The 26,704-nt window shown below is 37.9% G+C and overlaps 1 protein-coding gene across 1 annotated transcript; it reads left to right on the forward strand.

Annotated features, from left to right (window-relative positions):
• Positions 1-180: 180 nt before the first annotated feature.
• On the forward strand, positions 181-26,583 carry LOC106712008 (spectrin alpha chain). The gene is made up of 46 exons (XM_045686448.1): positions 181-305; positions 1,670-1,755; positions 2,957-3,130; positions 5,233-5,499; positions 5,738-5,926; positions 6,028-6,216; positions 6,326-6,496; positions 6,617-6,784; positions 6,943-7,182; positions 7,347-7,535; positions 7,632-7,740; positions 7,846-8,025; positions 8,241-8,425; positions 8,542-8,694; positions 8,790-8,949; positions 9,064-9,269; positions 9,351-9,578; positions 9,695-9,829; positions 11,084-11,218; positions 11,348-11,473; positions 11,568-11,759; positions 12,611-12,800; positions 12,908-13,118; positions 13,339-13,456; positions 14,143-14,187; positions 14,927-15,075; positions 15,447-15,660; positions 15,857-16,002; positions 16,175-16,277; positions 16,683-16,832; positions 17,251-17,388; positions 17,592-17,709; positions 18,945-19,140; positions 19,265-19,582; positions 19,661-19,865; positions 19,947-20,151; positions 20,326-20,552; positions 20,679-20,792; positions 20,875-21,022; positions 21,148-21,262; positions 21,519-21,542; positions 22,026-22,138; positions 22,535-22,684; positions 22,774-22,944; positions 25,815-25,984; positions 26,392-26,583. Exons 2-46 carry the CDS (start codon positions 1,681-1,683, stop codon positions 26,518-26,520), a joined length of 7,338 nt encoding a protein of 2,445 aa, XP_045542404.1. The 5' UTR covers positions 181-305; positions 1,670-1,680; the 3' UTR covers positions 26,521-26,583.
• The last annotated feature ends 121 nt before the right edge of the window (positions 26,584-26,704 follow it).

A 26,704-nucleotide genomic window follows, 5' to 3' on the forward strand; every position in this document is an offset into this window, starting at 1 on the left:
CGTCAAATTGTGACAGAACTTTTTTACTTTTTATCCCAAGAAAACACAACATCTTTTTTTAAATCTTAATACATTATTTATAATATGGTTTTCATTTGAGATACCTATTTAACAAGTAATCGTTGAATATTTCATATTCAAAGTAGGTCAATCAATAAACAGCTGGCAAACTTAATTTTTAATAGCAACATTGTGTAAAGTGGAGTGACGCGACGTGCATGTCGAACGAACGAATTTTTAATAAATTTTGTTAAAAGTGACAAAATATCAGTAGTTATTTGGATTATTAGCTGAAGAAGCTTCAGGTAAGACTTATATTTATAAATACACCATTATTATTCTTCAAATATATGCGAATTCACAAACCGCTTATCTTCGACACACCCATGTATTTTCGTTTTGAAGGAAATCGTACTTTCAAAATACTCTTGATTAATAAATAATTGTGAACTCTGCGTCAAAATTAAAACAATTCAACTCTAAACGTTAAATTTCTCTAGAAATCAATTTTTTGCCTCAAACCGTAATCCTTATTTGGTTTATTTTGGAGCATTACGTCATTGTATATAAAAGAGCAGGACGTATAGATAGAAGGTAGGTATAGCATAGGTACGCCGGCTGTTACCAGCGGCGTCGGCGATGCGTGCTATGTATCGGGCCGTGGAATCTGGAACATCGACGTAGCTCGCCTCGCCCATGTACTTTCATCCTTAATTGATAATTCTGTGTTGGATCGAGATAACGCTGTCTGAATGTCGATAGTGAGTACTGCACTGCACCAAACAAGTTATTGATTAGGTATTTTTACCAACTTAAAAAAAATTAGATCTTTGCAATAACATAAATCAATCATTGTCTGTGTAACATTTTATTATTTAAATAGGTATTTTATTATGACCATTGTAAATGTATATCAGTAAACTTGATAGGTTTCTTGACTCTTTCTGTAGATAATTATATCAACTTGAGTATTGATTACAATGAGTTTTAAATAACCATTTCTATCAATTACTTCAGAAACAAACTCACATATCTGTTTTATATTATATTATTTTAAGCATAATACTAAAAAATAATTTATGAATAATTACTCAAATTATATCGAAACCTTTATAATAACTAAAACTACACACTCATGCTAATTCATCCTATTTGAATTCCTATTTTCATATTCTAGTTAAAATAATTAAAGTATGAAAAAATTAAAAAAAACTCGAAGATGATTTCCTTTGCTGCAGATACTTCATTTTGTACAGCAATCTACTTTACATATTAAAACACTATCATAATCTGATATGTCTGCCTCTAATACAATGACTCACAAGGTGTTGTGATGTAATCCATGGAGTGATGTCAGTGTGACCTGACCTTTACTTACTGCTGTTCTAATTTATTTAATTAACTGTCATGGCTTAAAGTCTTTTTAAAAGTGTTATATTTTTCTTTTATGAAATATAAAAAAATGTATTAAAAATATTTTTTTTTTACACCAGCCTCTTTATGACACAATTAATATTTTATAAAATTTAGTCAAATAATTTGGTTGCAAAAATATCACTTCATACAAATTGCTTTTTTTTGTTATCTTTGCGAGATGATTGATAAACATTGTTCTCATGTATTGCCATAATATGTATAAAACTTAATAAACTTTTGTATTCTATTATAGCTGCTTTAATCATGGAGCAGATCCCACCACCCAAAGAGGTGAAAATCCTCGAAACAGCTGAGGATATCCAAGAGCGCCGTGAACAGGTATGATATTTATTTTATCTTTTCCTCTTATAATTAAAACCAGTGATCCACACCAGCTTCCCACCGCTATGCAATCCAACAAAGCATGTATTTCTGATTGTTTTTTAATCATACCAGTAGTAGTGAGTGATATTTAGGGCTGGTTGACGAATTTCCTGTAACCTGGGCGAGATCTTTCCTGTACCATTCTATTTTTTGATGTCTGGGGAAGTCTTCTAAAGATATGGTATCTTAAGGGACACCGCAGGCGCCCCTTTATATCTGACTGGCATCTGCGGTACCCTCTTATGCCCACCTTGCCCTACCCTAAAGCTGTGACTGGTGATATCCTATATATTAGTAAAAATGGCAAGCTGCCTGAAAATTGATTAAGAAATAATACTTTTTATCATTTTCCTTCCTTGGCTAAGCTTAATATTATCTCATCCATCTTATGGGTTTGGTTTTGTTATCTTATCACCCATAGGTTTGTATTGTGTAAAAAAATTTGTTGAAGGTCAAGTGCACACAGATCTAGTAATTACAGCATATTTCTTAGTTTTATCTCACTAAAGGTGTCATAAAAACTATGTGAATACCAAAAATGTATTATTATTTGCAGACTGTCTGTAAATAAAATTTAATTGGGCGCATTTGTTTAACATAGACAAGCATTGTTGTACTTGATATGTAATTAACTATGTTGGCTATAACATAATCTTATTTGTTTTTCATAATATATTTTAAGCACTTGACAATCTTATGAATCATATACCAAAATGTATTACTTAATTGGTTGCTAATATGCACTTAATCGCATCTATTAAATATTAGTTAAAATAGTTAATTAATTATGACGTCTCACGAAAGTTTAAACAATTTAGTTAAAATAGATTAAATTTTCTCACTCTTTAATCAATTATATATGTTATTCTCAAATTAGATTTTTCTATGTAAGGTAATTTTGATGTAACCATTAATAACCGTCCAATTTGATTTGTAAAAGTATTTATAAAACTAGTTAACACCAGCAATAACAAATGGTTGTTAGGAATCTTCGTAGAGCTAAGCTTGCTAAAGTGATTCTACATTCGTACCTAAATTACTTGCTAGTGAAGTTGCGGAAAACTAAGCCCCTACAACTTATAAATACTTATAAAATATACTTTTTTTTTTAGCGTAATTAACAAATAAATAATGAACGGTTATTATTTGACATTAGGTGCTGAACCGTTATGAAGACTTCAAGCAGGAGGCGCGCGCCAAGCGAGAGAAGCTGGAGGACTCGCGGCGCTTTCAGTACTTCAAACGCGATGCCGACGAGCTCGAATCCTGGATCCAAGAGAAACTTCAGGCCGCCAGTGACGAGAGCTACAAAGATCCCACCAACCTGCAGGTAAGACCTTTGAAGATAACCCCTTAAAGAACTTGGTTTACAATTTAAGCTTTACTACGATTTTTTTTCTATAATTTCAAACAATTTCATTGGACTCCCTGTTTGATCATTCTCAATAATTCTAGTTAGATGGAGAAAAAGAACTATTACATCAAAGAAGAAATGGGTTGAAGTTCATAAAACTTGACTGTCATATTACAGATTCTGCTTCATCTTGTTGCCTCATAAATAAGTTATAAAATAATAAAAGTACTATGGCCATGTGAGCATATTTAAAACGACCTCGCATGGTTTATTAATGACGTCCATTTTACAATCGTACAGCTATTATTGTGCGCTATTATTGTACTATATAATACAAATTGTAAATTGCACATATACAATGTAGGTAATTCTTGTGTTACGTATTTCTTATATTCTTCCTAAAGGCAGCGTCAACGCGGAATTAATAATAAGTTAGCCTGAGTTACTCCTACATTCATCAGTTACATTCCAGTACCATCAAAATATTTCGTAGATTTCGTAATCTGACGAGTACGAGAACGTGGATTTGCAGATACAAAATTAATATATATTTTTTTTCGATTTATATACTACTAGCTGTCACCCGCGACTCCGTCCGCGCGGAGTTAAATAAAAACCTAATAAGCCTATGATCGTCGATTCATCGAGATCTGATGAGCCGTTCTGTAGATACCTTTAAACAAAAGTCCATCTAAACATTCGCATTTATAATATTAGTAAGATGAGAATGTTTAGATGGATGGATATTTGTCTGAAGGCATCTCCTAAACAACTAAACGGATCTTGATGAAAGAATCCATAGGCTACTTTTTTTTTTTTAATTCCGCGCAAACGAAATCGCAACTGTTTCTGTCATAACCTTTTAAAAAAGTAAAATAACCCCGTAAACTTTTATTAAAACACTAGCTTTTAACCACGACTCCGTCCGCGCGGAATAAAAAATAGAAAACGGGATAAAAATTATCCTATGTCCTTTTCCTGGTTCTAAGCTACCTGCCCAACAATTTTCAGTCAAATCGATTCAGCCGTTCTTGAGTTATAAATGGCGTAACTAACACAACTTTCTTTTATATATATAGATATACATTTTAACGGAAATATGAAAGGAAATGAAAGAATTTCCGATTTTCTAAGTCTAGATTATATTAAACAAAAAAGACTATAATTTTCATTTCAATATAGTGATGAAACAAAGGCACTTAAGTTCATAATCTTATCTTTAACTCTTCAATAGAAAGGAAGCGCCGCAATGCGACTGCTTAAACTAGGGCACGTATCCCGTTAGTTATAAACGTAATGCTTACGGACGTGTATGCCAAATAGGAGTAACAAACACATCCTGTATCTCTCCTGTATTCATGACATTGACTATGTAATTTGGTGAATGAATTAGTTTATTTTAGTTGGAATTCACACCTAATTGATGGGTAAATAGTAATAATTTGGTTACTAAGGAATCTTAGAAACCTTAATGTATTACTTTGATAATTATTTGATGCAATGATAACACTCTATAGAATTAATTACTTTCAGCAGACCTAAAAAAATGATTATGTAATTATCTATATATATAAAAGAAAGTTGTGTTAGTTACACTATTTATAACTCAAGAACGGCTCAATCGATTTGACTGAAAATTGGTGGGCAGGTAGCTTAGAACCAGGAAACGGACATAGGATAATTTTTACCCCGTTTTCTAATTTTTATTCCGCGCGGACGGAGTCGCGGGTAAAAGCTAGTTGATAATATTTACGAAAGAAATGTTAGCGTAATATAATCCCGAAAGTTTTGTAGAACTTCTCATAATGACGATTAACTATTCCAAGTAATGTATGTAACAAAAACTATTTATTGTTCGTAGCAGAACAATGGTGATGTTTTAACAACTTAGCAGGTTAGACAAATCAATGGACTTTTTAGACAAAATAATTTTATTATGATTTTGAAATAAATTATGAACATCCTTAAGCATAAATATTTCATACTAAATGTAAATTAAGGGACTCCCTTAGTAACCACTTAATGACCTTTTCTCCAAACTGTACGTAACAAATTTAATTCAACTATATACTTTATAGGCCAAGATCCAAAAGCACCAGGCGTTCGAGGCTGAGGTGGCAGCACATTCCAATGCTATCGTAGTTCTGGACAACACGGGCAGTGAGATGATAGCGGCCAACCACTTCGCCTCGGATACTATCCGCCGGCGGCTGGACGAGCTGCACCGCCTGTGGGAGCTGCTGCTCTCCCGGCTCGCGGAGAAGGGCATGAAGCTGCAGCAGGCCCTCGTCCTCGTCCAGTTCCTGAGGCACTGCGATGAGGTCATGTTCTGGATACATGACAAGGTATGTACTATTCAAAACAAGTCTTAAACAATCTGCTTCTTTTGTGGATAGTTTGTATAAATTTTTAATAGTTAATGAAAGAAATTAAAGTAATTTGATGATATAAAATAATGGTTGGTATGAAAAAGAAGTACTCATAAAATTGCTATAAATTGACCTTCATTCGGTTGTTTAAGAATTATCTGTAAACTAGGTACATCCTTATAGAGGGTGTTACATTTGTCTGTGTGTATTTTAGGAGACTTTCGTGGGCGCGGACGAGTTCGGCTCTGATCTGGAGCACGTTGAGGTGCTGCAACGCAAGTTCGACGAGTTCCAGAAGGACATGGCCGCGCAGGAGTACCGCGTCACCGAGGTCAACCAGCTCGCCGAGCGCCTTGTGCTGGAGGGTCATCCCGAAAGGGAGACCATCGTCAAAAGAAAAGATGTCAGTTGGAATTAGAAATAATTACTTTTATGATTTGATTGATAGTCATAAAAATTTCTTTGTGATATTCTGATCTGATTAAACTTTTGTTGATAACACAGGAACTGAATGAGGCCTGGCAGCGTCTCCGCCAGATGGCGCTGATGCGTCAGGAGCGTTTGTTCGGCGCGCACGAGATCCAGCGCTTCAACCGCGACGCAGACGAGACCATCGCCTGGATCTCAGAGAAAGACGTCGTGCTCGGCTCTGACGATTATGGCCGCGATCTGGCCACTGTGCAGACCTTGCAGGTGTGCATTTTTTACTGTTGCCAGTACTAAACTTAATAATTATTATTTTTTTAATTACATTATGTACTTTGTTTAACTATATGATAACTTATCTTGTGCGTTACATCAGCGCAAGCACGAGGGTGTGGAGCGCGACCTGGCGGCGCTGGAGGACAAGGTGTCGACGTTGGACGGCGAGGCGGCGCGCTTGGCCGCCATACACGGAGACCATGCGCCTGCCATACACGCTAAGCGCGACGAGATCACACAAGCCTGGCAGAAGCTCGTGCAAAAGGCTAAGGTACAAACACATTCTATAATAACTTGATTTGATTTTTTTTTACTCTACAATGATACAGTCTGAAATGTATAGTATACCATTGATGATTTTGGTAAAATATAAATAAATTGTATGTTATAGGAGCGTCGTTCCGAGTTGGAGTCATCGTACGCTCTGCATCGCTTCCTGTCAGACTACCGCGACCTGGTGTCGTGGGTGTCGGACATGCGCGCCCTCATCGCCGCAGACGACCTCGCCAAGGATGTGCCCGGTGCTGAGGCGTTGCTCGAACGGCACCAGGAGCATAAGGTGAACATGCAATAGTTAACACATTACATGCCGCTACGATTAAATTGAACAGTAAGACAATGGCATTAAACATGTTAAAAATACATATAAATATATCATTTTGTACAGTACAAAAGAAGATATTTATTTTATTAATGATGCATGTGTTATTGGTTTAGGGTGAGATGGAGGCGCGTGAGGACGTGATAGCATCGTGCTGTGCTCACGGCAGCGCGCTGGCTGCGGGTGGACACCGCGCGGCTGCTGAGGTGCAGAGTGCACTTGACTCGCTGCGCCGTGATGCGGACGCGCTGCGTACTCTGTGGGAGCAGCGCCGTGTACTCTACCTGCAGTGCATGGACCTGCAGCTCTTCTACCGAGACACCGAGCAAGCTGATGCCTGGATGCACAAGCAGGAGGTAAACATTGACTCGAATCACACATAACCTTAAAAAATTACTATTTTGGTTTTAAATGGCTATATACAGTAATGATTGTTCAATACTTAAATTATTATTTTTAGTCCTAAATCTGTTTGTTTTTTACTAATTATATATTTTACTAATATTCTATTCTGCTGCAGGCTTTCCTCGCCAACGAAGATGTAGGTGACTCGCTGGACTCTGTAGAGGCATTGTTGAAGAAGCACGAAGATTTTGAGAAGTCGCTGGCCGCTCAAGAAGAGAAGATCAAAGCGCTGGACGAGTTCGCCTCCAAGCTTATTGACGGACAGCACTACGCTGCCGATGACGTCGCACAAAGGAGAGAGATGGTAAGACTGCAAAAGACTAGTTTAAATATAGAATTAATTATTCAGTTGTGGGAAAATGGATTTTATTAACAATGAATCTTATTTGTTATTTAACAGTTATTGGAACGACGCGCCGCTCTATTGGAGAAATCGAATCAACGCCGCGCTCTTCTCGAAGACGCATATAAGTACCAACAATTCGAGAGAGATTGTGACGAAACTAAAGGTAAGATTTTCTATTGAATATCTTATACCATACTTTAAAAATATACTTCGAAAGTTAATAAAAAGGATATCCTAAAATAATTCTAAAAAAAAACTTGTGAAACAGGGTGGATCAACGAGAAGTTGAAGTTTGCGACTGACGACTCCTACTTGGACCCGACGAACCTGAACGGCAAGGTGCAGAAGCACCAGAACTTTGAGCAGGAGCTGCAGGCCAACAAGCCACGCGTTGACGAGATCACCGCCGCCGGCGCGCGTCTGCTAGAGCAGGAACACTTCGCGCAGCGTTAGTTGAAATATTTCTTACTTAAGCAGATTTATACTATCCTAGTCTCTTTTCAAATATCTCAAAGTCATTGACGAACTACATAGTGTTTTTAATGCCTCGAGAAATAGCAAAAAATCTTTTACAAAGATTTTCAATGATATGTACCAAAAAGACACAATGGAAAATTTAATCGTAGAAATAATTTTGTAGTGATATAAATTGTGTTCGTTTAGCGCAAATCGAATCCCGTCTGGGTGAGCTGGCGGGTATGTGGGAGCGGCTGGTGCAGGCATCGGAGCTGAAGGGCAGCAAGCTGCAGGAGGCGGCCGCGCAGCAACAGTTCAACCGCGCCAGCGAAGACATCGAGCTTTGGCTCTCTGAAGTCGAGGGACAACTGCTCAGCGAGGACTATGGAAAGGTTCACATTTTATACTTTTTCACTAAAGTACCAATGAATTTCGAGTGTTCTTCAAGTTATTAGATTTGAATTTAAAAACAATTACTTATTATTGTGTACTTTGTTTGTTTATAAAGGACCTGACGAGTGTACAGAACCTGCAGAAGAAGCACGCGCTGCTGGAGGCGGACGTGAGCTCGCACGCGGAGCGCATTGAAGCTCTGCGCGCTCAGGCCGAGCAGTTCATTGAGAGAGGACACTTTGATGCTGACAATATCAAAGCCAAGCGGGTACGTTAGAAACCGTCTAAAAAAATGTCTTGCCCATTATCTATGTTATGTTGTCTTTTAAATATATGATGTTATAATATATGTGTTACTTTCAGGACGGCCTGGTGGCGCGTTACGCGGCGCTGGACAAGCCGATGGCGGTGCGCAAGCGCCGGCTGCTGGACTCGCTGCAGGCGCAGCAGCTGTTCCGCGACCTTGATGACGAGGCCGCCTGGATTAGGGAGAAGGAACCGATAATTGCCTCCACCAATAGAGGTAATTATGACAATACTTTTATAATATGCAATCTTAATATCACTACTAGGTAATGAAAAAATCTTACCTTGGAGCACAGGGTCATTTTGTATAACTGTTGTGGTTGCTGTGTAGGTCGCGACCTGATCGGCGTGCAGAATTTGATGAAGAAGCACCAGGCGGTGATGGGTGAGATGGCACAGCACGAGGCCCGTGTGGAGGCTGTGCGTGCAGCGGGTGCCGCACTGCGCGCTGCGGGACACTTCGCCGCCGAGGACATCGCTGCGCGCCTGCAACAGCTGCACACACAGTGGACGCAGCTGCAAGAAAAAGCTCTGCAAGTAAGATGTACTCTACTATATCAATAAGAATCGCGTGTTTTAATTTAAGTAAATATTATAATCAATGTATAATTCTCGCAGCGTAAACAAGACCTGGAGGACTCGCTGCAAGCGCAGCAGTACTTTGCGGACGCGAATGAGGCGGAGTCGTGGATGCGCGAGAAGGAACCGATGGCAAACACGCAGGACTACGGCAAGGATGAGGACTCCTCCGAGGCCCTGCTCAAGAAGCACGAGGCGCTGCTCTCAGACCTCGAAGCATTCGGCAACACCATTAAAGCGTTGCGCGAACAGGCCAACTCTTGCAGGGTATGTTGTTTATACCATTTTTTTTAGTATAGTTTGTAATGAAGAATGATTATAGAAGCAACTTTAAAACAATGAGCAGTTGATAATGTAATGAATTTGTGTGATGTGTGGTGCAGCAACAAGAGTCGCCGGTGGTGGATGTATCAGGCAAGGAGTGCGTGGTGGCGCTCTACGACTACGCGGAGAAGTCGCCGCGTGAAGTCTCCATGAAACGAGGCGACGTACTCACACTGCTCAACTCCAATAACAAGGTAACAACAATTAATCATACCTTGAAAATCCAATTAAATAAGTATTCACTTAAGGTGAGCAAAACGACAAAAAAAGCTTAAATATATTTGTAAATTCTATAATTAAATTTTGCTCGAAACATTTCAACGGTCCTATGTATGAAGCTGAAAACTAAATACGCGAATCTATGTTTAGATTATATGTATGGAACAAAATACATTTGTCGTTCTTCTCTTTTCACTTTAAAATAGTATGTTAGGTATTATACAGTAATCAAAGTATACATTATAAATTTAATTTTAGTTATTTGATTTAAAGAGATTTCTAAACTTGCATAAAAACGTAGGTAGGTAACACCTATAACATTTGTTATAAATGTTTTGATGCCACGGTATTGCAGTTACAATAATTAGGGTCAATTCCTATTTGAAACTGTATATATATTCAACTTTATACTTAATGTCGGTCAGAGAACATTAGTCTATAGAACAAATATGTTACGATGGCCATTTAATATCATTTTAACATAACATTCCAATTTTCTGAGTAATAATTCAAAGTAAAACATTGATTCACATTGTTTGGGATTCGTCTCGTTACCGCCTTCATACATTTACATAATCATACGCTCGCTCATTTATATCGAGGCTCGTACACCGCGCGAAAGTCTCCGAAATAATCCATGATAATTATGTATTTATTTTATATATTATTATATTATCTCAGTGATATATTATGTACTTATGTAGATATATATCAGTAATTGTATGAGGCTTGTGTAATTAATATGATAGTCCTCAGTTGGTTGTTGGCGGTGATCATTGAGAATGTTTTCGTTAGCGACAGGAAGAAAGATAATGATATTTTATCGCATGTGAGTTTTGTTGAAAAATAAACTTTATTATGTTTTAAATAAGTTGGAATTTAGCTTATTGGTGTTTTTATATAATTTTATCAAATAAGTATTAGAGTTTTTAGATTTGTGTTTTGTAATGTTTAAAAAGAATTTAAAAAAGAAACAATTATTTTTATTTTATTAAACTATATTTGCTAAAATTGTTATTAAATATAGGTGGTGTTATTTTCTATGTGAATACAAATAATGTGTGTGAATCTTAAGATCACGTTTTATCACGTTTGTGAATGTTTTCTGAATAAATTACTTAGATATTATTACAGTAAAGAGATGCAAACCTTCATATTATTGGTAATTTATATGGATAACTACAAGGGAATGTTGGTGATGTTGTTACTAATGGTATATTGTTCACCAGGACTGGTGGAAGGTGGAGGTGAACGACCGGCAGGGCTTCGTGCCGGCCGCCTATGTGAAGAAGATCGACGCCGGCCTCTCCTCCTCGCAGCAGAATCTCGCTGACTCCAGCTCTATTGCTGCCCGACAGAACCAGGTACAAGCATCACCAGGAGATTTTTTCTTAATTTGTTTTATTGTTTCGTTAAGTATAAATGCGAAATCGTTTTTCAATGTCTGTTACATAACACTATGACTAATGTAATCCTTGGTTTTGTGTTGTTAGATTGAGGGCCAGTATGACAACTTACTGGGGTTGGCGCGCGAGAGACAGAACAAGCTGAACGAAACTGTGAAGGCTTACGTGCTCGTACGAGAAGCTGCTGAACTGGCAACATGGATCAAAGACAAGGTACAAATATTGTCTTACTGATTTCTTTTTTTTAGTCTATTTTGTTTTTTAAGGTGAAATTAAAGAAGTAATTTAATTTGACCGTGTTGTGCAGGAGATGCACGCGCAGGTGCAGGATGTGGGCGAGGACCTGGAGCAGGTGGAGGTGATGCAGAAGAAGTTTGACGACTTCCAGAACGACCTTCGCGCCAATGAGGTGCGCCTCGCCGAGATGAACGAGATCGCCGTGCAGCTTATGACTGTCGGACAGACCGAGGCCGCGCTCAAGATCAAGACTCAGATGCAGGTATGACTTTTTTTTATTTCTTGGATTATAAAATGTGTTTTATTCTTGTTATTAAGTGTTATAATTAGTGATGCAACGGATGTCTGTTTCCGTTTCCGCAAGTGCGGAAGTTCCGCGTGCTTTTCAACATCCGTTTCTGCTTCTGTTTCCGCAACTTTTATAACGGAGATAAAACGGAACTTTACGACGGCTGAGAGATCCAAATGCGCGGCGCGAGACGGGCAGTCCGTGCGCGGCCTTTCGGCACTTGTCGCATTTGTTTGTTTACGTACTATTTTGTGAATTTAAGCGCGTAATATTTTCTGCTGCTGTTTGAAACAATCAGTTTCTCTTGCTGGAGTTAACTGTCTAGTTGTTGTCCATATAAAATTTGACAACTGGCAAAATGTGACTATTTCATACTTACGAGTTATTAAATGTACTTTTGAATAAGTGATAACCATGTAATATATCATCATCATTATACATAATAATTAGATATATATTTGTCGTTTGTCAACACGAGTGGTTTGGCGAACTTTAATTTGTAAATAGTGTAATTTTGTTTCCTGAAAATAAATAAAAAAAAAACGCGTATTTTAACTTATTGCAGCGCAGTAAAAATACATACATTGAAGGCTAAAGGACACCGATATCCAATGCCTTAATAAATTAAAAACGAATACAAACTGTTTTTACCGAAAAAAATATTTTTATAAATATGTTTTTTATTATTATTTACACTTCTGTTTCCGCATCCGTTTCCGTTTCCGTTTCTGCTAAAATTTATTTTTGACATCTGTTTCCGTTTCTGGTTTCGGTAAGACACTTCCGTTGCATCACTAGTTATAATGGTCATAATATTTTAACAGGAGTTGAATTCAAAATGGACGTCGTTGCAACAACTGACTGCGGAGCGCGCGGCGCAGCTGGGCAGCGCTCACGAGGTGCAGCGCTTCCACCGAGACGTGGACGAGACCAAGGACTGGATCGCGGAGAAGGAGGCCGCGCTCGCCACCGACGATCTCGGCAAGGACCTGCGCTCAGTTCAGACATTACAACGTAAGCACTCACAAATTATACTTTGAACGTAATATGTATTATTACATTTATGAAATTTTGATATTCATAATTTTCTTTTGCTAAATATTGCTTTAAATTTTTACCAGGCAAACACGAGGGCTTGGAACGCGATCTGGCCGCGCTTGGTGATAAGATCCGCCAGTTGGACGATACTGCTAACCGTCTGATGGCAACGCACGGCGACTGCGCCGATGCAACATACAGCAAACAGCGCGAGATCAACGACGCCTGGCAACAGCTGCAGGCGCGTGCCAACGCTCGCAAGGAGAAGCTGCTCGACTCCTACGACCTGCAGAGGTTAGATATACAACTCATGTCGTCCGTCTCTGACATCATTTATATTTAATTAGCGAAAACGTACCGAGAGACGTAAATGAAAAAAATTTTGAATATTTTTTTTCTAAATTTCTTTATTAATTTTTATGCTTAAGTCATTTTACTGATGAGATTTAGTAAACTTTCAAAATTTTTTCTTTTGTGTAATTTTCTGTTTATAAAATATTTAAAAAATAAACAGATTCCTGTCGGACTACCGTGATCTCATGGCTTGGATCAACTCGATGATGGCACTGGTGAGCTCGGAGGAGCTGGCCAATGACGTGACTGGTGCGGAGGCCTTGCTTGAGAGGCACCAGGTCAGTACCCACATTAATCTGAAAGGAAGCAGCCTTCAACAATCATATTACCTCGTAAAATATATATAGGATTCATTTAAACTGCAGTTCCACTGATTTCATAATCTAAGGTTGTATATAAAGAAATACAGATTACAAAAACTTCTATTGTAAATTTATTTTGTTATATCTCTACAGTTTTAGCAAAGATTGTACAATACAACTAAGCGTAAAATTATTTCTGCCCTATTATAAACATATTGCTATCTACTGCGACTCTGTCCGCGCAGAATTAAAAAAAAAACATAATTAGTAGCCTTCTTCCAGACTATGTTCTAAATCTATGTCAAATTTCAGCGAGATCCATGCAGCCGTTGTGTAGATACCTTGTAACAAACATCCATCCATCCACCTAAACATTCGCATCTATTTTATCTTATCAATATATATAAAAGAAAGTCGTGTTAGTTACACTATTTATAACTCAAGATCGGTCGAACTGATTTAGCTGAAAATTAATGGGGAGGTAGCTTAGAACTAGGAGACGGACATAGGAACTTTTTTATCTTGTGTGCTTTTTTTTTATTCCGCGCGAACGGGGTCGCGGGTAAAAGCTAGTTTATAATATTAGTAAGATTCCCTGATTGGTGTTAAAAGCAATCCATAGATAAATATATTGAGTAAGTAACGGGTCGTGTGTGTTCTAGAGCCAGCGACTGGAGATAGACGCGCGGTACGGCATTATGCCGCAGGTCAGATGCACGCACGTGTGCCCGCCGCCATAACATAGACATATCTACATCTCACACAATATACTACATCTTTATCATACGACACATTCTTCTAGAACATTCTATATTTAGTTTGAATAACTACTAAAAAAATTAAAAAGTACATACTAAAAATAAAGTAAAAAAATAACTAACAGGAAGAAATTATTGTTAACTTTTTTTTTTAATTGTTTTTTATCGATGTTGTCGTAGGAATTTAAAAATGGCTTAATTTAGTATCGAATATAACAAATTAATTCATTCATTATGCTATTGTCGATCGATTTTTACTGTTCTTTCTGTGTTCATTAATGGTTTTCAGTGTTGTGCAAAAATGTTTTATATACAAATCGCCTTCGTATAATTACTCTACTTTCTAGGTGTTCAATGTGTTCTTATAAAAAAAATTATAGCAACGATAAATAAACCTGGAATTTTTAAAACTCAATATAAATCTAGAAAATTCTGGAAATTTCTGCTTCAGGGCGAAGAATAGAATGTTGTTTTAATAACGGCTTTTTTAACAGGATGTACTGCTGTAGTTTTATCACTTAACGTTTCTTCTATTCGTTCTCTTAAGTGCTGTCGAAAATCTTGTACAAAAACGTTGACATCTCTTGTCATTGTGACAACATTTACGTTTTAATACCGTTTTTTCGGCAGTTGAAATTCGCGAATTAACTTATAAATGTGCTACAATTTAATTTATGTTTTGGTGTAGGAACACCGCACGGAGATGGACGCACGCGCGGGCACATTCCAGGCGTTGGAGTTGTTCGGGCAACAGCTGTTGCAGGGCGGCCATTATGCTAGCGTGGATATACAGGAGAAGCTCAACGCAATGGGAGACGCCAGACAGGAGCTTGAGAAGTTTGTCTTTTATTAGTAAACGATATAAGACCTTTTTCTGACGTGATGACGTCATCACCAGTTGAAATATAACACGTATTGAAATATTAGTAAAGCTTTTAAAAATGATATCTACTACCAAAAAAAAAAAATCATTTGACTGAAAATGCTATAAATATATTGTTGTAGCAGAATTATTATTTATTTATTTATTTATACAAAGAAATAAATGTGCATGGACTCTAGCATAGAGGTTTGATCTAAATTTATAGCTTTACTCATCGTCCCTAAATATAAAGCAAACTTTTATTTACTACGTCATTGATACGACCGTTGCAATATCAATATTATGGATTTCAAACACATTATTATAATGTAACAATTTGCTTTAGGGCGTGGGTGGCACGTCGTATGAAGCTGGATCAGAACCTGGAGCTGCAGCTGTTCTACCGCGATTGCGAGCAGGCAGAGGGATGGATGGGTGCGCGTGAGGCTTTCCTCGCTCCTGCCGACCAGCCAGAAGACCAGGCCGACTCCGCTGCTGCAGACAACGTGGAACAGCTCATCAAGAAGCACGAGGACTTTGACAAAGCTATCAATGCTCACGTAAGATGACGTCACTACCTAATTAAATACATATTTGTACTCGTCATTTGACTTGGCACGTCGGAGACAAGAGTACTCATATGTACGACGTGCCAACTCAAGCGCCGGGTACTATAAGTATTTAATGACCAACTCAATGTCTACTAAATAAAGTGAAGATTTTATCCATCTTATTTGTGTAATATTGGTATCTCAGGAGGAGAAGATAGCTCAGCTGCAGACGCTTGCGGATCAGCTGATCGCATCGGACCACTACGCCGCGGATCTCATTGACAAGAAGCGCAAGCAGGTGCTCGACCGCTGGAGGCATCTTAAGGAGGCCCTCATCGAGAAAAGATCTAGGTTGGTTTACCATTCCTACATTACAATTAGAACAATACCTAACCGTGCTAAATATATGATGTGCTCTGGATATTCATAGTCTGTCTGTCTGTCTGTCTGTCTATACCCTATTTCAAAGACTATTAAACTTGTGAGTTAGTGATAAATACACACTTTGTTATACATTTATTAGACTGGGCGACGAACAAACTCTGCAGCAGTTCTCCCGCGACGCTGATGAGATGGAGAACTGGATCGCGGAGAAATTGCAGCTCGCAACTGAGGAGAGCTACAAGGTGACCACTTAGACCTCCTTCCAGACTCCTTCAAGTAACACTTGAATAACAAATAACCACAATTTATTAAGAACTAGCTGTCGCCCGAGACTCTGTCCGCGCGGAATTAATAAATAACTTGATAAGTAGCAAACATGCATCTAAACTTTCGCATTTATAATATTAGTATGCTTTCCTTAATACAATAAAGTATAAGTTTAAATAGAATATAACATCTAATTACCTTTTGATTATGTGAAATGAAACAATTTAACAAACATTTTGTATATTTAAAACAAAAATTATAAATTAATTTTTTTTGTAATTTATCATAAGTCTGTTGAAATATATTACATAACTTTCTATATGTACAATTAAGATGCAATATTATTAATAAATATAAAACACTGTGTTGTACCGTACCAGGATCCAGCCAATATCCAGTCGAAGCACCAGAAGCATCAGGCGTTTGAGGCGGAGCTGGCGGCGAATGCGGAGCGAATCCAGTCCGTGTTGGCAATGGGTGGTAACCTCGTGCAGCGAGGACAGTGCAGCGGCAGTGAAGATGCAGTACAGGTCACTATCTCAACATCTAAATTATTGTATTATTACTAGAATATTGGCTACTGTTAGTTACTAAGATAGACAAAATATTAGGTCTTTCGGAAAGTCATTTCGTTTTTTCTCGACTTAGGATTCATGTATTTTCGACGAAAATGCATTCTGGAAGGTCGGTTGGAGCTGATTAAGGCATTATTAAAAATAGAAAATAAAAAAAAAGTTCCCGAACAACCTAATAGTTAGTTGCAAATGCCATATATTTAAAAAACAGTAAATTTATGTTAATAAACTTAAAATTAAAAAAAAAATATGTTCTCAACTTATGTATTTCTTATCTCTCTTCTTTGCAGTACTTTAATAGATAAAAGTCAATCAAAAATGGAAAAAATTATCTTGTTACATTTAATATTTGACTTACGTGAATGTTGTGTAGGCTCGGCTGGCGTCAATCGCAGACCAGTGGGAATTCCTAACGCAGAAGACGACGGAGAAGTCGCTCAAGCTGAAGGAGGCGAACAAGCAGCGCACCTACATCGCAGCAGTCAAGGACTTAGACTTCTGGCTGGGAGAGGTACGGAATACACAGACTGTACAATTTTGTACCATTTCACAGATTACAGTAAACAATAAGAGCTAAGCCTAGTTAAAAAGATTACAAAAATTTAGTTAAAACATTAAAAATTGGATAATTTTTAAATTAATCTATTATACGTTAAATTGCTCAATTGAAATATCTTTCCAAATGATAAATAAATGATTTATGTATACTACCAGGTTGAGAGCTTGCTGACTTCCGAAGACTCCGGCAAGGATCTGGCCTCAGTGCAGAACCTGATGAAGAAGCACCAGCTCGTTGAGGCGGACATACAGGCGCACGAGGACAGGATCGCCGGTTAGTTGCACAACAATCGCCATCTTACTTAATATAATAAATGCGAATGTTTAGATGGATGGATGGATGTTTGTTTAAAGGTATCTCCGTAACTGCTGAACAAATCTTGACGATATTTCGCACATATGTAGAACATAGTCTGGAAGAACACATAGGTTACTTATTAAGTTTTTTTTATTCGACGCGGACAGAGTCGCAGGCATAAGCTAGTATTTAAATAATTAAGAAAGCCTGATAAAGTTTAATACACCTTTTAAAATTACATAATTACAACGAAAATTAAGATAATTTTCCGTTAAAATGCAATAAAATTATTATCAATTAAAAAAATATGGTTTATCACACGTTTTTAAATTTACTCAAGATAATAAATATTTCTATAACCCTTGTGAAATATTAAAAATATGAAGGTAAATAAAACTTGTAAAATTATCCTTTACTAGCTTTTACCAGCGACTCTGTCCGCGCGAAATAAAAAAAAATAGAAAACAGGGTAAAATTTATCATATGTCCGTTTCCTGGTTCTAAGCTACCTGCCCACCAATTTTCAGTCAAATCGATTCAGCTGTTCTTGAGTTATAAATAGTGTAACTAACACGACTTTCTTTTATATATATAGATATGCAAAGTAACACAGCACTAGAAAAAAGATTAATCAATTAAGTATTTCTCTTTTTACATTCCTTATTCGTTTAAGATTAACAATATGACAACTTGCCAACTCTCTTCTTCACATACTGAACAATTTCTTAATGTGTAATGAATTCATAAACAATACAATAAACAATCACTAATATTTACCAATAGTCTCAGTCTTTGTTACAAATAATAATAATATAATGCATAAGAGATGACCAACTATCTACTGATGTGATTGATTTCAAATTCCATTTCACAATTGTCATTGTAGAGATCTCATTGTACATATGATACAAAAAAAATATATAAGTGTCTTTAAGTAAGGGTTTATTAAATTTATTTTGTTGGAAGTTAAACTTTTCATGTAATATTATTTTCGCTCTATTCTAAATTCACAACACATATATTCAACGAAATGTGATCCTGTTGATAATTCTTCAGTCTTCTAAATAGAAAACACCTTTAAACTATTACAAACATTTATTTGAATTTAGCAGCCCATTATATTATAAAAAATCGGTAACTTAAGTAATTTTTTTTTAATTCGGTAACTTTAATTTGTTTATTTTGTATAGTAAACATTTATTTGTTTGTAGACATGAACACACAGGCGGACGCGCTAGTGTCGAGCGGTCAGTTCGACAGCGCGGGTATTGGGTCGCGGCGCGCGGCCATCAACGAGAGGTTCGAGCGCGTGCGCAACCTCGCCGCACACCGCCGTGCTCGTCTGCATGAGGCCAACACACTGCATCAGTTCTTCAGGGACATCGCTGATGAAGAGTCCTGGATCAAGTCAGTAACAATTTCTATAACCCTAGACTCTTGATCACTTGTGTTACTTCAATGTATTGATTTAAATTCAGCATTTTTTTTTAAATAGATATAACCATTTTTAATAATATGATGTCTTGTACAGGGAAAAGAAGTTGCTGGTGGCATCGGACGACTATGGGCGTGACCTGACCGGTGTGCAGAACCTGCTGAAGAAGCACAAGCGTCTGGAGGCCGAGCTTGCCAGTCACGAGCCGGCCATCCAGGCGGTGCAAGAGGCGGGAGAGAAGCTGATGGACGTGTCCAATCTGGGCGTGCCCGAGATCGAGCAGCGGCTGAAGGCGCTCGCCCTCGCCTGGGCGGAGCTGCAGGCGCTGGCTGAGGAACGTGGCGCCAAGCTGCAGCAGTCCCTGGCCTACCAGCAGTTCCTCGCCAAGGTCGATGAGGAGGAGGCCTGGATTAGGTTATTATAAATATTTTATTATGATTGTATTTTAAGTTTTCTATTATTGTATTCTTAATTGTGTTTGTTTGTGTACAGCGAGAAGCAGCAGCTGGTGGTGGTGAGCGAGTGCGGGGACAGCATGGCGGCGGTGCAGGGGCTGCTGAAGAAGCACGAGGCACTTGAGGCCGAGCTGGCGGCGCGCGGCGACCGCGTCCGTGAACTGACCGCTGACGGGGAGACTTTGCTGGCTGCCGGCAACTTGCACGCTGACGCGCTTTCACATCGGCTGCACGCACTACAGGTAATAATTAATTTTATTAATAGTGACTATGATAATATTTTGTTATATTTTAAATAAAAAATAATGATTGATTGTTTTTAGGCTAAGCTGGAAAAACTGAGCGCGTTGGCTGCTCGACGCAAGGCGGCACTGGTAGACAACTCGGCATACCTACAGCTACTGTGGAAGGCGGATGTAGTGGAATCTTGGATCGCCGACAAGGAGACGCACGTCCGCTCTGACGAGTTCGGTCGCGACCTCTCCACCGTGCAGACCTTGCTCACGAAGCAGGACACCTTCGACGCCGGTCAGTTGTAACCTAGAGAATTTATAAATTTGAGTTGTGTCGTGAAAAATCAAATAAACAAAATTATAATTGCTTTAGTCTAAAAATAATAATTTGAAACGTCAAGATTTTGTTTTGTTTTACTTTATACAGTATATTTTAAAATTAAATAGTGTGTAACGACGTACTGTTTAGGTTTGGCGGCGTTCGAGCACGAGGGCATCCAGAACATAACGCAGTTGAAGGAGCAGCTGGTCGCGGGCGGGCACGAGCAGGCCGCCGCCATCAGCAAGCGGCACGGCGACGTGCTGGCTCGCTGGCAACGTCTGCTGGCAGACAGCGCCGCACGCAAGCAGCGCCTGCTGCAGCTGCAAGACCAGTTCCGTCAGATCGAAGAACTGTATCTCACCTTCGCTAAAAAGGTATACACGTAATACATACACGAGTGATTTCTAACCTAGCATATTCAGAAGACTGCACTTATCCTTCTTAAAACTACTTAAAGTTAAAGCCTGTAACGTATTGATTTCAAATGTAACTGTCCATAGGCGTCAGCATTCAACTCGTGGTTTGAGAATGCGGAGGAAGACCTCACAGACCCTGTGCGCTGCAATTCTATCGAGGAGATACGTGCACTGCGTGACGCGCACGCTCAGTTCCAGGTAACATAAATTATACTTTCTTAAAATAAAAAAAAACTTTGAATACATGTGGCACATGTATTAACTAAATAAACTCATTTAGGCGTCACTGTCGTCTGCGCAAAGTGACTTCGCGGCGTTGGCGGCCCTCGATGAGCAGATCAAGTCGTTCAACGTTGGCGCCAACCCTTACACCTGGTTCACCATGGAGGCGCTCGAGGAGACATGGCGCAATCTGCGCAAAATTATCGGTACATATCACCCTCTTTTATCACCGCTAATCTGATAAATCAAAACTGTTTATATTAAAGCCATCATGGTCAAATACAAAGAAGCTATAGTTTTTTTATTAAACTGTAAATATCTTATTGTATAGCTGAGCGTGATGTGGAGCTGAGCAAGGAGGCGCAGCGGCAGGAGGAGAATGATAAATTGCGCAAGGAGTTTGCCAAACACGCCAACGCCTTCCACCAGTGGCTTACAGAGACACGGTCAGTCTACATTACAGTTCCATTTCATCTCATAAGGAAGAGGCAGACAAAATATAATAAATCATTATCAAAAGATAGGAAGATTCTGTATGTAGAGTTACTTGTTGGTGCAATAGAATTACCAATTGGTCTTACCAATATATTCGTGACGAAAATGAAGGTGTCATTTTCGTGACGAATATATTTTATGTAAATGCTTTAAATTGGTTCGTAAATCAAACCATTTTTGTCACTTATCGTAACACTTGGTGTGCAGGTACCGGCTGCTAGGCTGGGACGGGTAATGTACCAATAACGCGTGCATTTGTACTAAACATGTCGGACTCGCTTCGCAAACCTTGGCACGATATATTTCTGCCAAGTTGTGTTATTTTCGAGCATATCGTTCGTTTTCGATGTTTCCTCAACTTGTATAATTAACGTTTGTAAAAATTGTCTTTGGACAAACTGACATGTGTGTAAATATTAAACATTAACTTTATTTCGTGTTTTGAGTGTTCACTTTAATGTTACTAATTTCAATCTTCAATTTCAGCGGTTTTTTTTAAATATCATCTTAATATTTATTCATTCCATCATTCATCAGAAAATAATTGTAAATTCACAAGTTTCTTTTTTTAAATATCTGAATGTTTATTGTAATAATAAAGAAATGTGCCGACATTTTTATGGCTTTTGTTAATCAAAATAAGAGGATATATGAATGTAGCATGTTGGAGCAGTGTCATAACATGTATTGTAACATGTGTGTTGTGTTTATCAGGACATCTATGATGGAGGGCACTGGTTCGTTGGAGCAGCAGCTGGCGGCGCTGCGGCAGCGCGCGGGCGAGGTGCGCGCGCGCCGAGCTGATCTGCGACGTCTTGAGGAGCTCGGTATGTCATACATACTGCGAAGTAGATACAATATACGAAGATAGCAAAAAGATTAGTAATTTTTGAGTAATTGGAACGAAGTTCCTTATCGCGCGTTGTGAAAGGGGGCTAGACGGAAAAAATTCTTACGAAAAGTTGTCACGAAACTTTTTGCTACAGTAAGTATATTAACGACGAATGAGCACTACTACTTCATCATGGCAACGACGTGACAATATATAACGAAAATTCATAGAAATAAAATGTACTTCTTGTGAAGACTTAAGTTTTTTATTCATAGAATAAACATTGGTTCCTTCACTAATTAATTGAAAGGAACTTCGTTCCATCCGGGTGTCCCAACACACCTCTCAAGTTTTTTTTTTACGTAACTTTAAAAACGTGTGTTTTGTTCAGGCGCTGCGTTGGAGGAGCATTTGATCCTGGACAACCGCTACACGGAGCACAGCACTGTGGGTCTGGCGCAGCAGTGGGACCAGCTCGACCAGCTCTCGATGCGCATGCAGCACAACCTCGAGCAGCAGATACAGGCCAGGAACCACTCCGGTACAACACAAATATCAATTGTAACATTTAACTTAAATATGTCGTATCTTATGATAATAATATCTAATTTTCTTACTGTCTGTGTGTAGGTGTAAGTGAGGACGCGCTGAAGGAGTTCTCTATGATGTTCAAACACTTCGACAAGGACCGCTCTGGCCGCCTCAACCACCACGAGTTCAAGTCATGTCTGCGCGCGCTCGGCTACGATCTGCCCATGGTCGAGGAAGGACAACCCGACCCAGAATTCGAGGCTATACTCAGTCAGTATTTAGAATTGTCACATTTTAAATAATTTTTATAACAGTGGGCTCCGACCCATTCAAAAACTCATGGTCACAAGACCTTCTCGACTCTTTGAGAACCTATTTTGGCTTTCTTAAGTTTTATAGGGTAGATGTACCGTTTGTGGCCACTTTAAGCGATTCCATATTTTTTATTTAGAATTTAATTAACTTAAGTAAAGTATATAATAACGTAATATGGATAAATGATATCTTTAATACATTAGTTATCGAATAATTAAAAGCAAATACCTTATAAACTTACTTTAGTTTAAAAAAATATAAATAATTAATCATACCTGCTGTTTCACCAGTAGTGGCCATAGAAGTACTACTTTTGGCCATCGGTTGCACCACTTGTGGCCATAATAAATAAAAGTTTTTGGTGGATGGAATATTATTAATATTTACTCAATTAATTAGCAAAATATCAATTTATTTTTAACGTATTTGAACATAAAATAATAAAACTGTTACAAGTAAAGAACTAAGTTAATTTTTAGACATTTTTCGCGGTTTTACAGATTTTTTCGCAGGTACCTAATTCTTTAGCTAATTTTTTTCTAGCTTTTTCCTCTAATTTCTCTTGTTTCATCTTTTTATTTCTTTCAATTCTCTCTTCTCTTTCAATTTTTTTAATTTTTTTTTCTTCTTCTTTGTCATTTTTTTCTTTTTCTTTAGCTTCCATGATTTCTATCCACTTATCAGCTGTTATTACTGAAGGCAAATGTTCAGCAGCACGTTTGCGCTTTGATGACTGTTTTTTAGACTTAGGCCACATAACTATTTCATTTATGACTTCGTCTAATGATTTTCGACGCATTGTTATAGTATTAGATACATTTTCCGTGCTAACAGAAGAAACAGCATCAGGTTTTATTACCTCAATAGTAACAGGTGATGATTGGATAGCGTTATCAATTGAAGGAAGAATTGATCTAACAATGGTAGAATCATTATCAATATCTAAAGGGATAGGAGGTTCAAGTAAGAAAGGAACTCCAAAATCTGAATTTTGCTTAGGACTGTGAGAGATGAAGGTTTCCAATTGTTCATCGACTAAAAAAGAATAAAAAACAAAATTAAATTAAAACATGATTTTAAAATTAAATTAAAAAACCAATGGAAAGACACTAAAAACCGATTAACATTAGGAAGTGTTCAAATTTTTGTTTTGTCTAATTATATACTCACCATCATCAAGAACAGACTCTGAAAATTCAGGAAACGGAAATTCAATAATGTCGTTGTCATTGGGAATCGATGGATTGAGATCTTTAGACGCGAGAGTGAGGCACGATGAAGATTGCAGTTCAATATCAACATTCTTATCATCTTCTACAGCCTTGACCCAAAGATCATACAAAAGCTCATATTTATCATCAGCTTCCCAACCAATGCCTGCGGCTCTTGCGTTCTTGAATCGTTGCAAAACTTCTGCATCAATTTTACTTTCAACGAATTGTCGATGAGATGAAACTTGTGATGATTTTTGTGAATCAGATTTGTTAAAAATATTGTGATTATTTTGAGATTCTTTCATCTCATTGTCGTAGACAGCCTTTCCTCTTTCGGCCAAAACAAGACCACCCTTTGGCGCAAGATGTATTGCTGTTTCATCCATATCAAAAACCCGTCTAGGATCTTCAAGAATTTTAATATCTTCACCAAGCTCTTCGGCCACATGCGAAAACCAAGAACGTATACCACTCTCAGTGACAACTGCCCGAACCTTGCAAAGATGTTCAGCTCTTTTTTGTCCAACGCGTGGATGACGTTTAAGGAAACCTTCAAACCACTTTCTTCCAGGGATATTGTTTTTAAACGGATTTTTCATCCCTTCTGCTTCCACTAATTGTTTCACAGAGTGTATCAAAAAATCCTTATTTATCGGAAAACCCATCTTACTAGTCCCTAACAACCATTCTTCCAATTTTTCTTCGATATGATGACCAAGTACAGATTCCGGACCCACGCGACCTGAAGATTCTGGAGCTCTTCCTTTCATCTTATTACGCAATGTCGTTCTAGGAATATTATATTGTTTAGATGCCGATGCAATAGCAGTTCCACTTTTGATTAACTCTAAAGCCTTTTTTAAATCAGCTTCAGAATACTTAAAAAACGTCCTTTTAGGTTTGCTGATTGTCGCTTGAGAAGACTTTGGAATTTTCTCCACGGTCTTCTTTTTTATTTTCGATGGCATTTTAATTTCTAAAATAGAAAAAATTAAAGAATTAATTATTAGTTTAATGATTAACATCTTTTATTAATTATTTTAAAATTAATAACCACATAATATACACGCGAGTAACTCAAGTTGTCAAGCAAATAAATATGATGGCCAAAACTGGAAAATACATGCACCACTTGTGGTCATGGCATGACTAAAAGTAGCGCTTGTATGTTTTTGTTGTACCAGTTGTGGTTATTTAGTTCAGTTCAGTTATTTTATTAATATTTTAGGTTATTTTTAGTAAATTAATGTTTTTTTATCTAATTTTAAGCTATTTCAATAGTATAAATAAAACATATTCAAAGAATATTAAGATTTTCGACAAATATCACTAATTTACTTACCAGGGTCGTTATGCAGATTCTTATTAGAAATCGATGAAATTTCTCAGATACACCACACGTCCAGAAATGTTTTGAATTATTTTTTACACAATACGCGTAACGGCTAAAGAGAAGAGTTCACAGCGTTGCCAACATATCAAAAAATCCTAAAGTAAACTACGTGATACAATAAAAATAACTAAACAGTTAATATTTAGTTATAAATGTCAAAATGGCCACAAACGGAACAGTGGCCACAAACGGTACATCTACCCTATGTTGTGTTGTAGATGTGGTGGATCCGAACCGCGACGGTCAGGTGTCGCTGCAGGAGTACATGGCGTTCATGATCAGCAAGGAGACGGAGAACGTGCACTCCTCAGAGGAGATCGAGAATGCCTTCCGCGCCATCACCGCGCACCAGGACCGAGCATACGTCACCAAGGATGAGCTATATGCGGTCAGTACACCAGAATACCACTATCACCATTTTTCTGTATTACTTTGAAGTCTTTTGGAGTAGTATTAACTACTAGCTGTCGCCCGCGACTTCGTCTGCGCGGAATTAACAAAACTTAATATGTAGCCTATATGTTCTTCCAGACTATGTTTTATATCTATACCAAATTTCATTAAGATCTGTTTAACCTTTCTGGAGATACCTTCAAACAAACATCATTATCCATCCATCCATCTAAATTTTTTCTGTCGTAAGAACCTTCTTCTGACAATAACAAACACAAAAAAAAGTGAAATCGGTCCAGCTGTTCACGTGTGATGGCGTGACCAAGGGATATAGGGATTCATTTTTATATATATAGAAGATTAGCAAATGTAAAAGATTTTTAACATGATATTATTTTTCAGAACTTGACCAAGGAGATGGCGGACTATTGCGTGGCGCGCATGAAGCCCTACGTGGAGCCGAAGACTGAGCGGCCCATCCCCAACGCGCTCGACTACATCGACTTCACGCGCACTCTTTTCCAGAACTAATTCCCATACAGCCTGCCGCCAACATCACGAGCAGATTCTTATTAAAATTAAGCTTATATCATATGTCGCTTTTTCTTTCAAACCTCACCCGATTTGTATTGTGCTTTAGCACGCTTTCATATTCGCTTTAACTTACAATATCTACGACTGAATGTTGAATAGCATTTATTAAGAAATATAAGTC

The sequence above is a fragment of the Papilio machaon genome, chromosome 3, assembly GCF_912999745.1.
Source record: "Papilio machaon chromosome 3, ilPapMach1.1, whole genome shotgun sequence".
Classification (NCBI taxonomy): Eukaryota; Metazoa; Arthropoda; class Insecta; order Lepidoptera; family Papilionidae; genus Papilio; species Papilio machaon.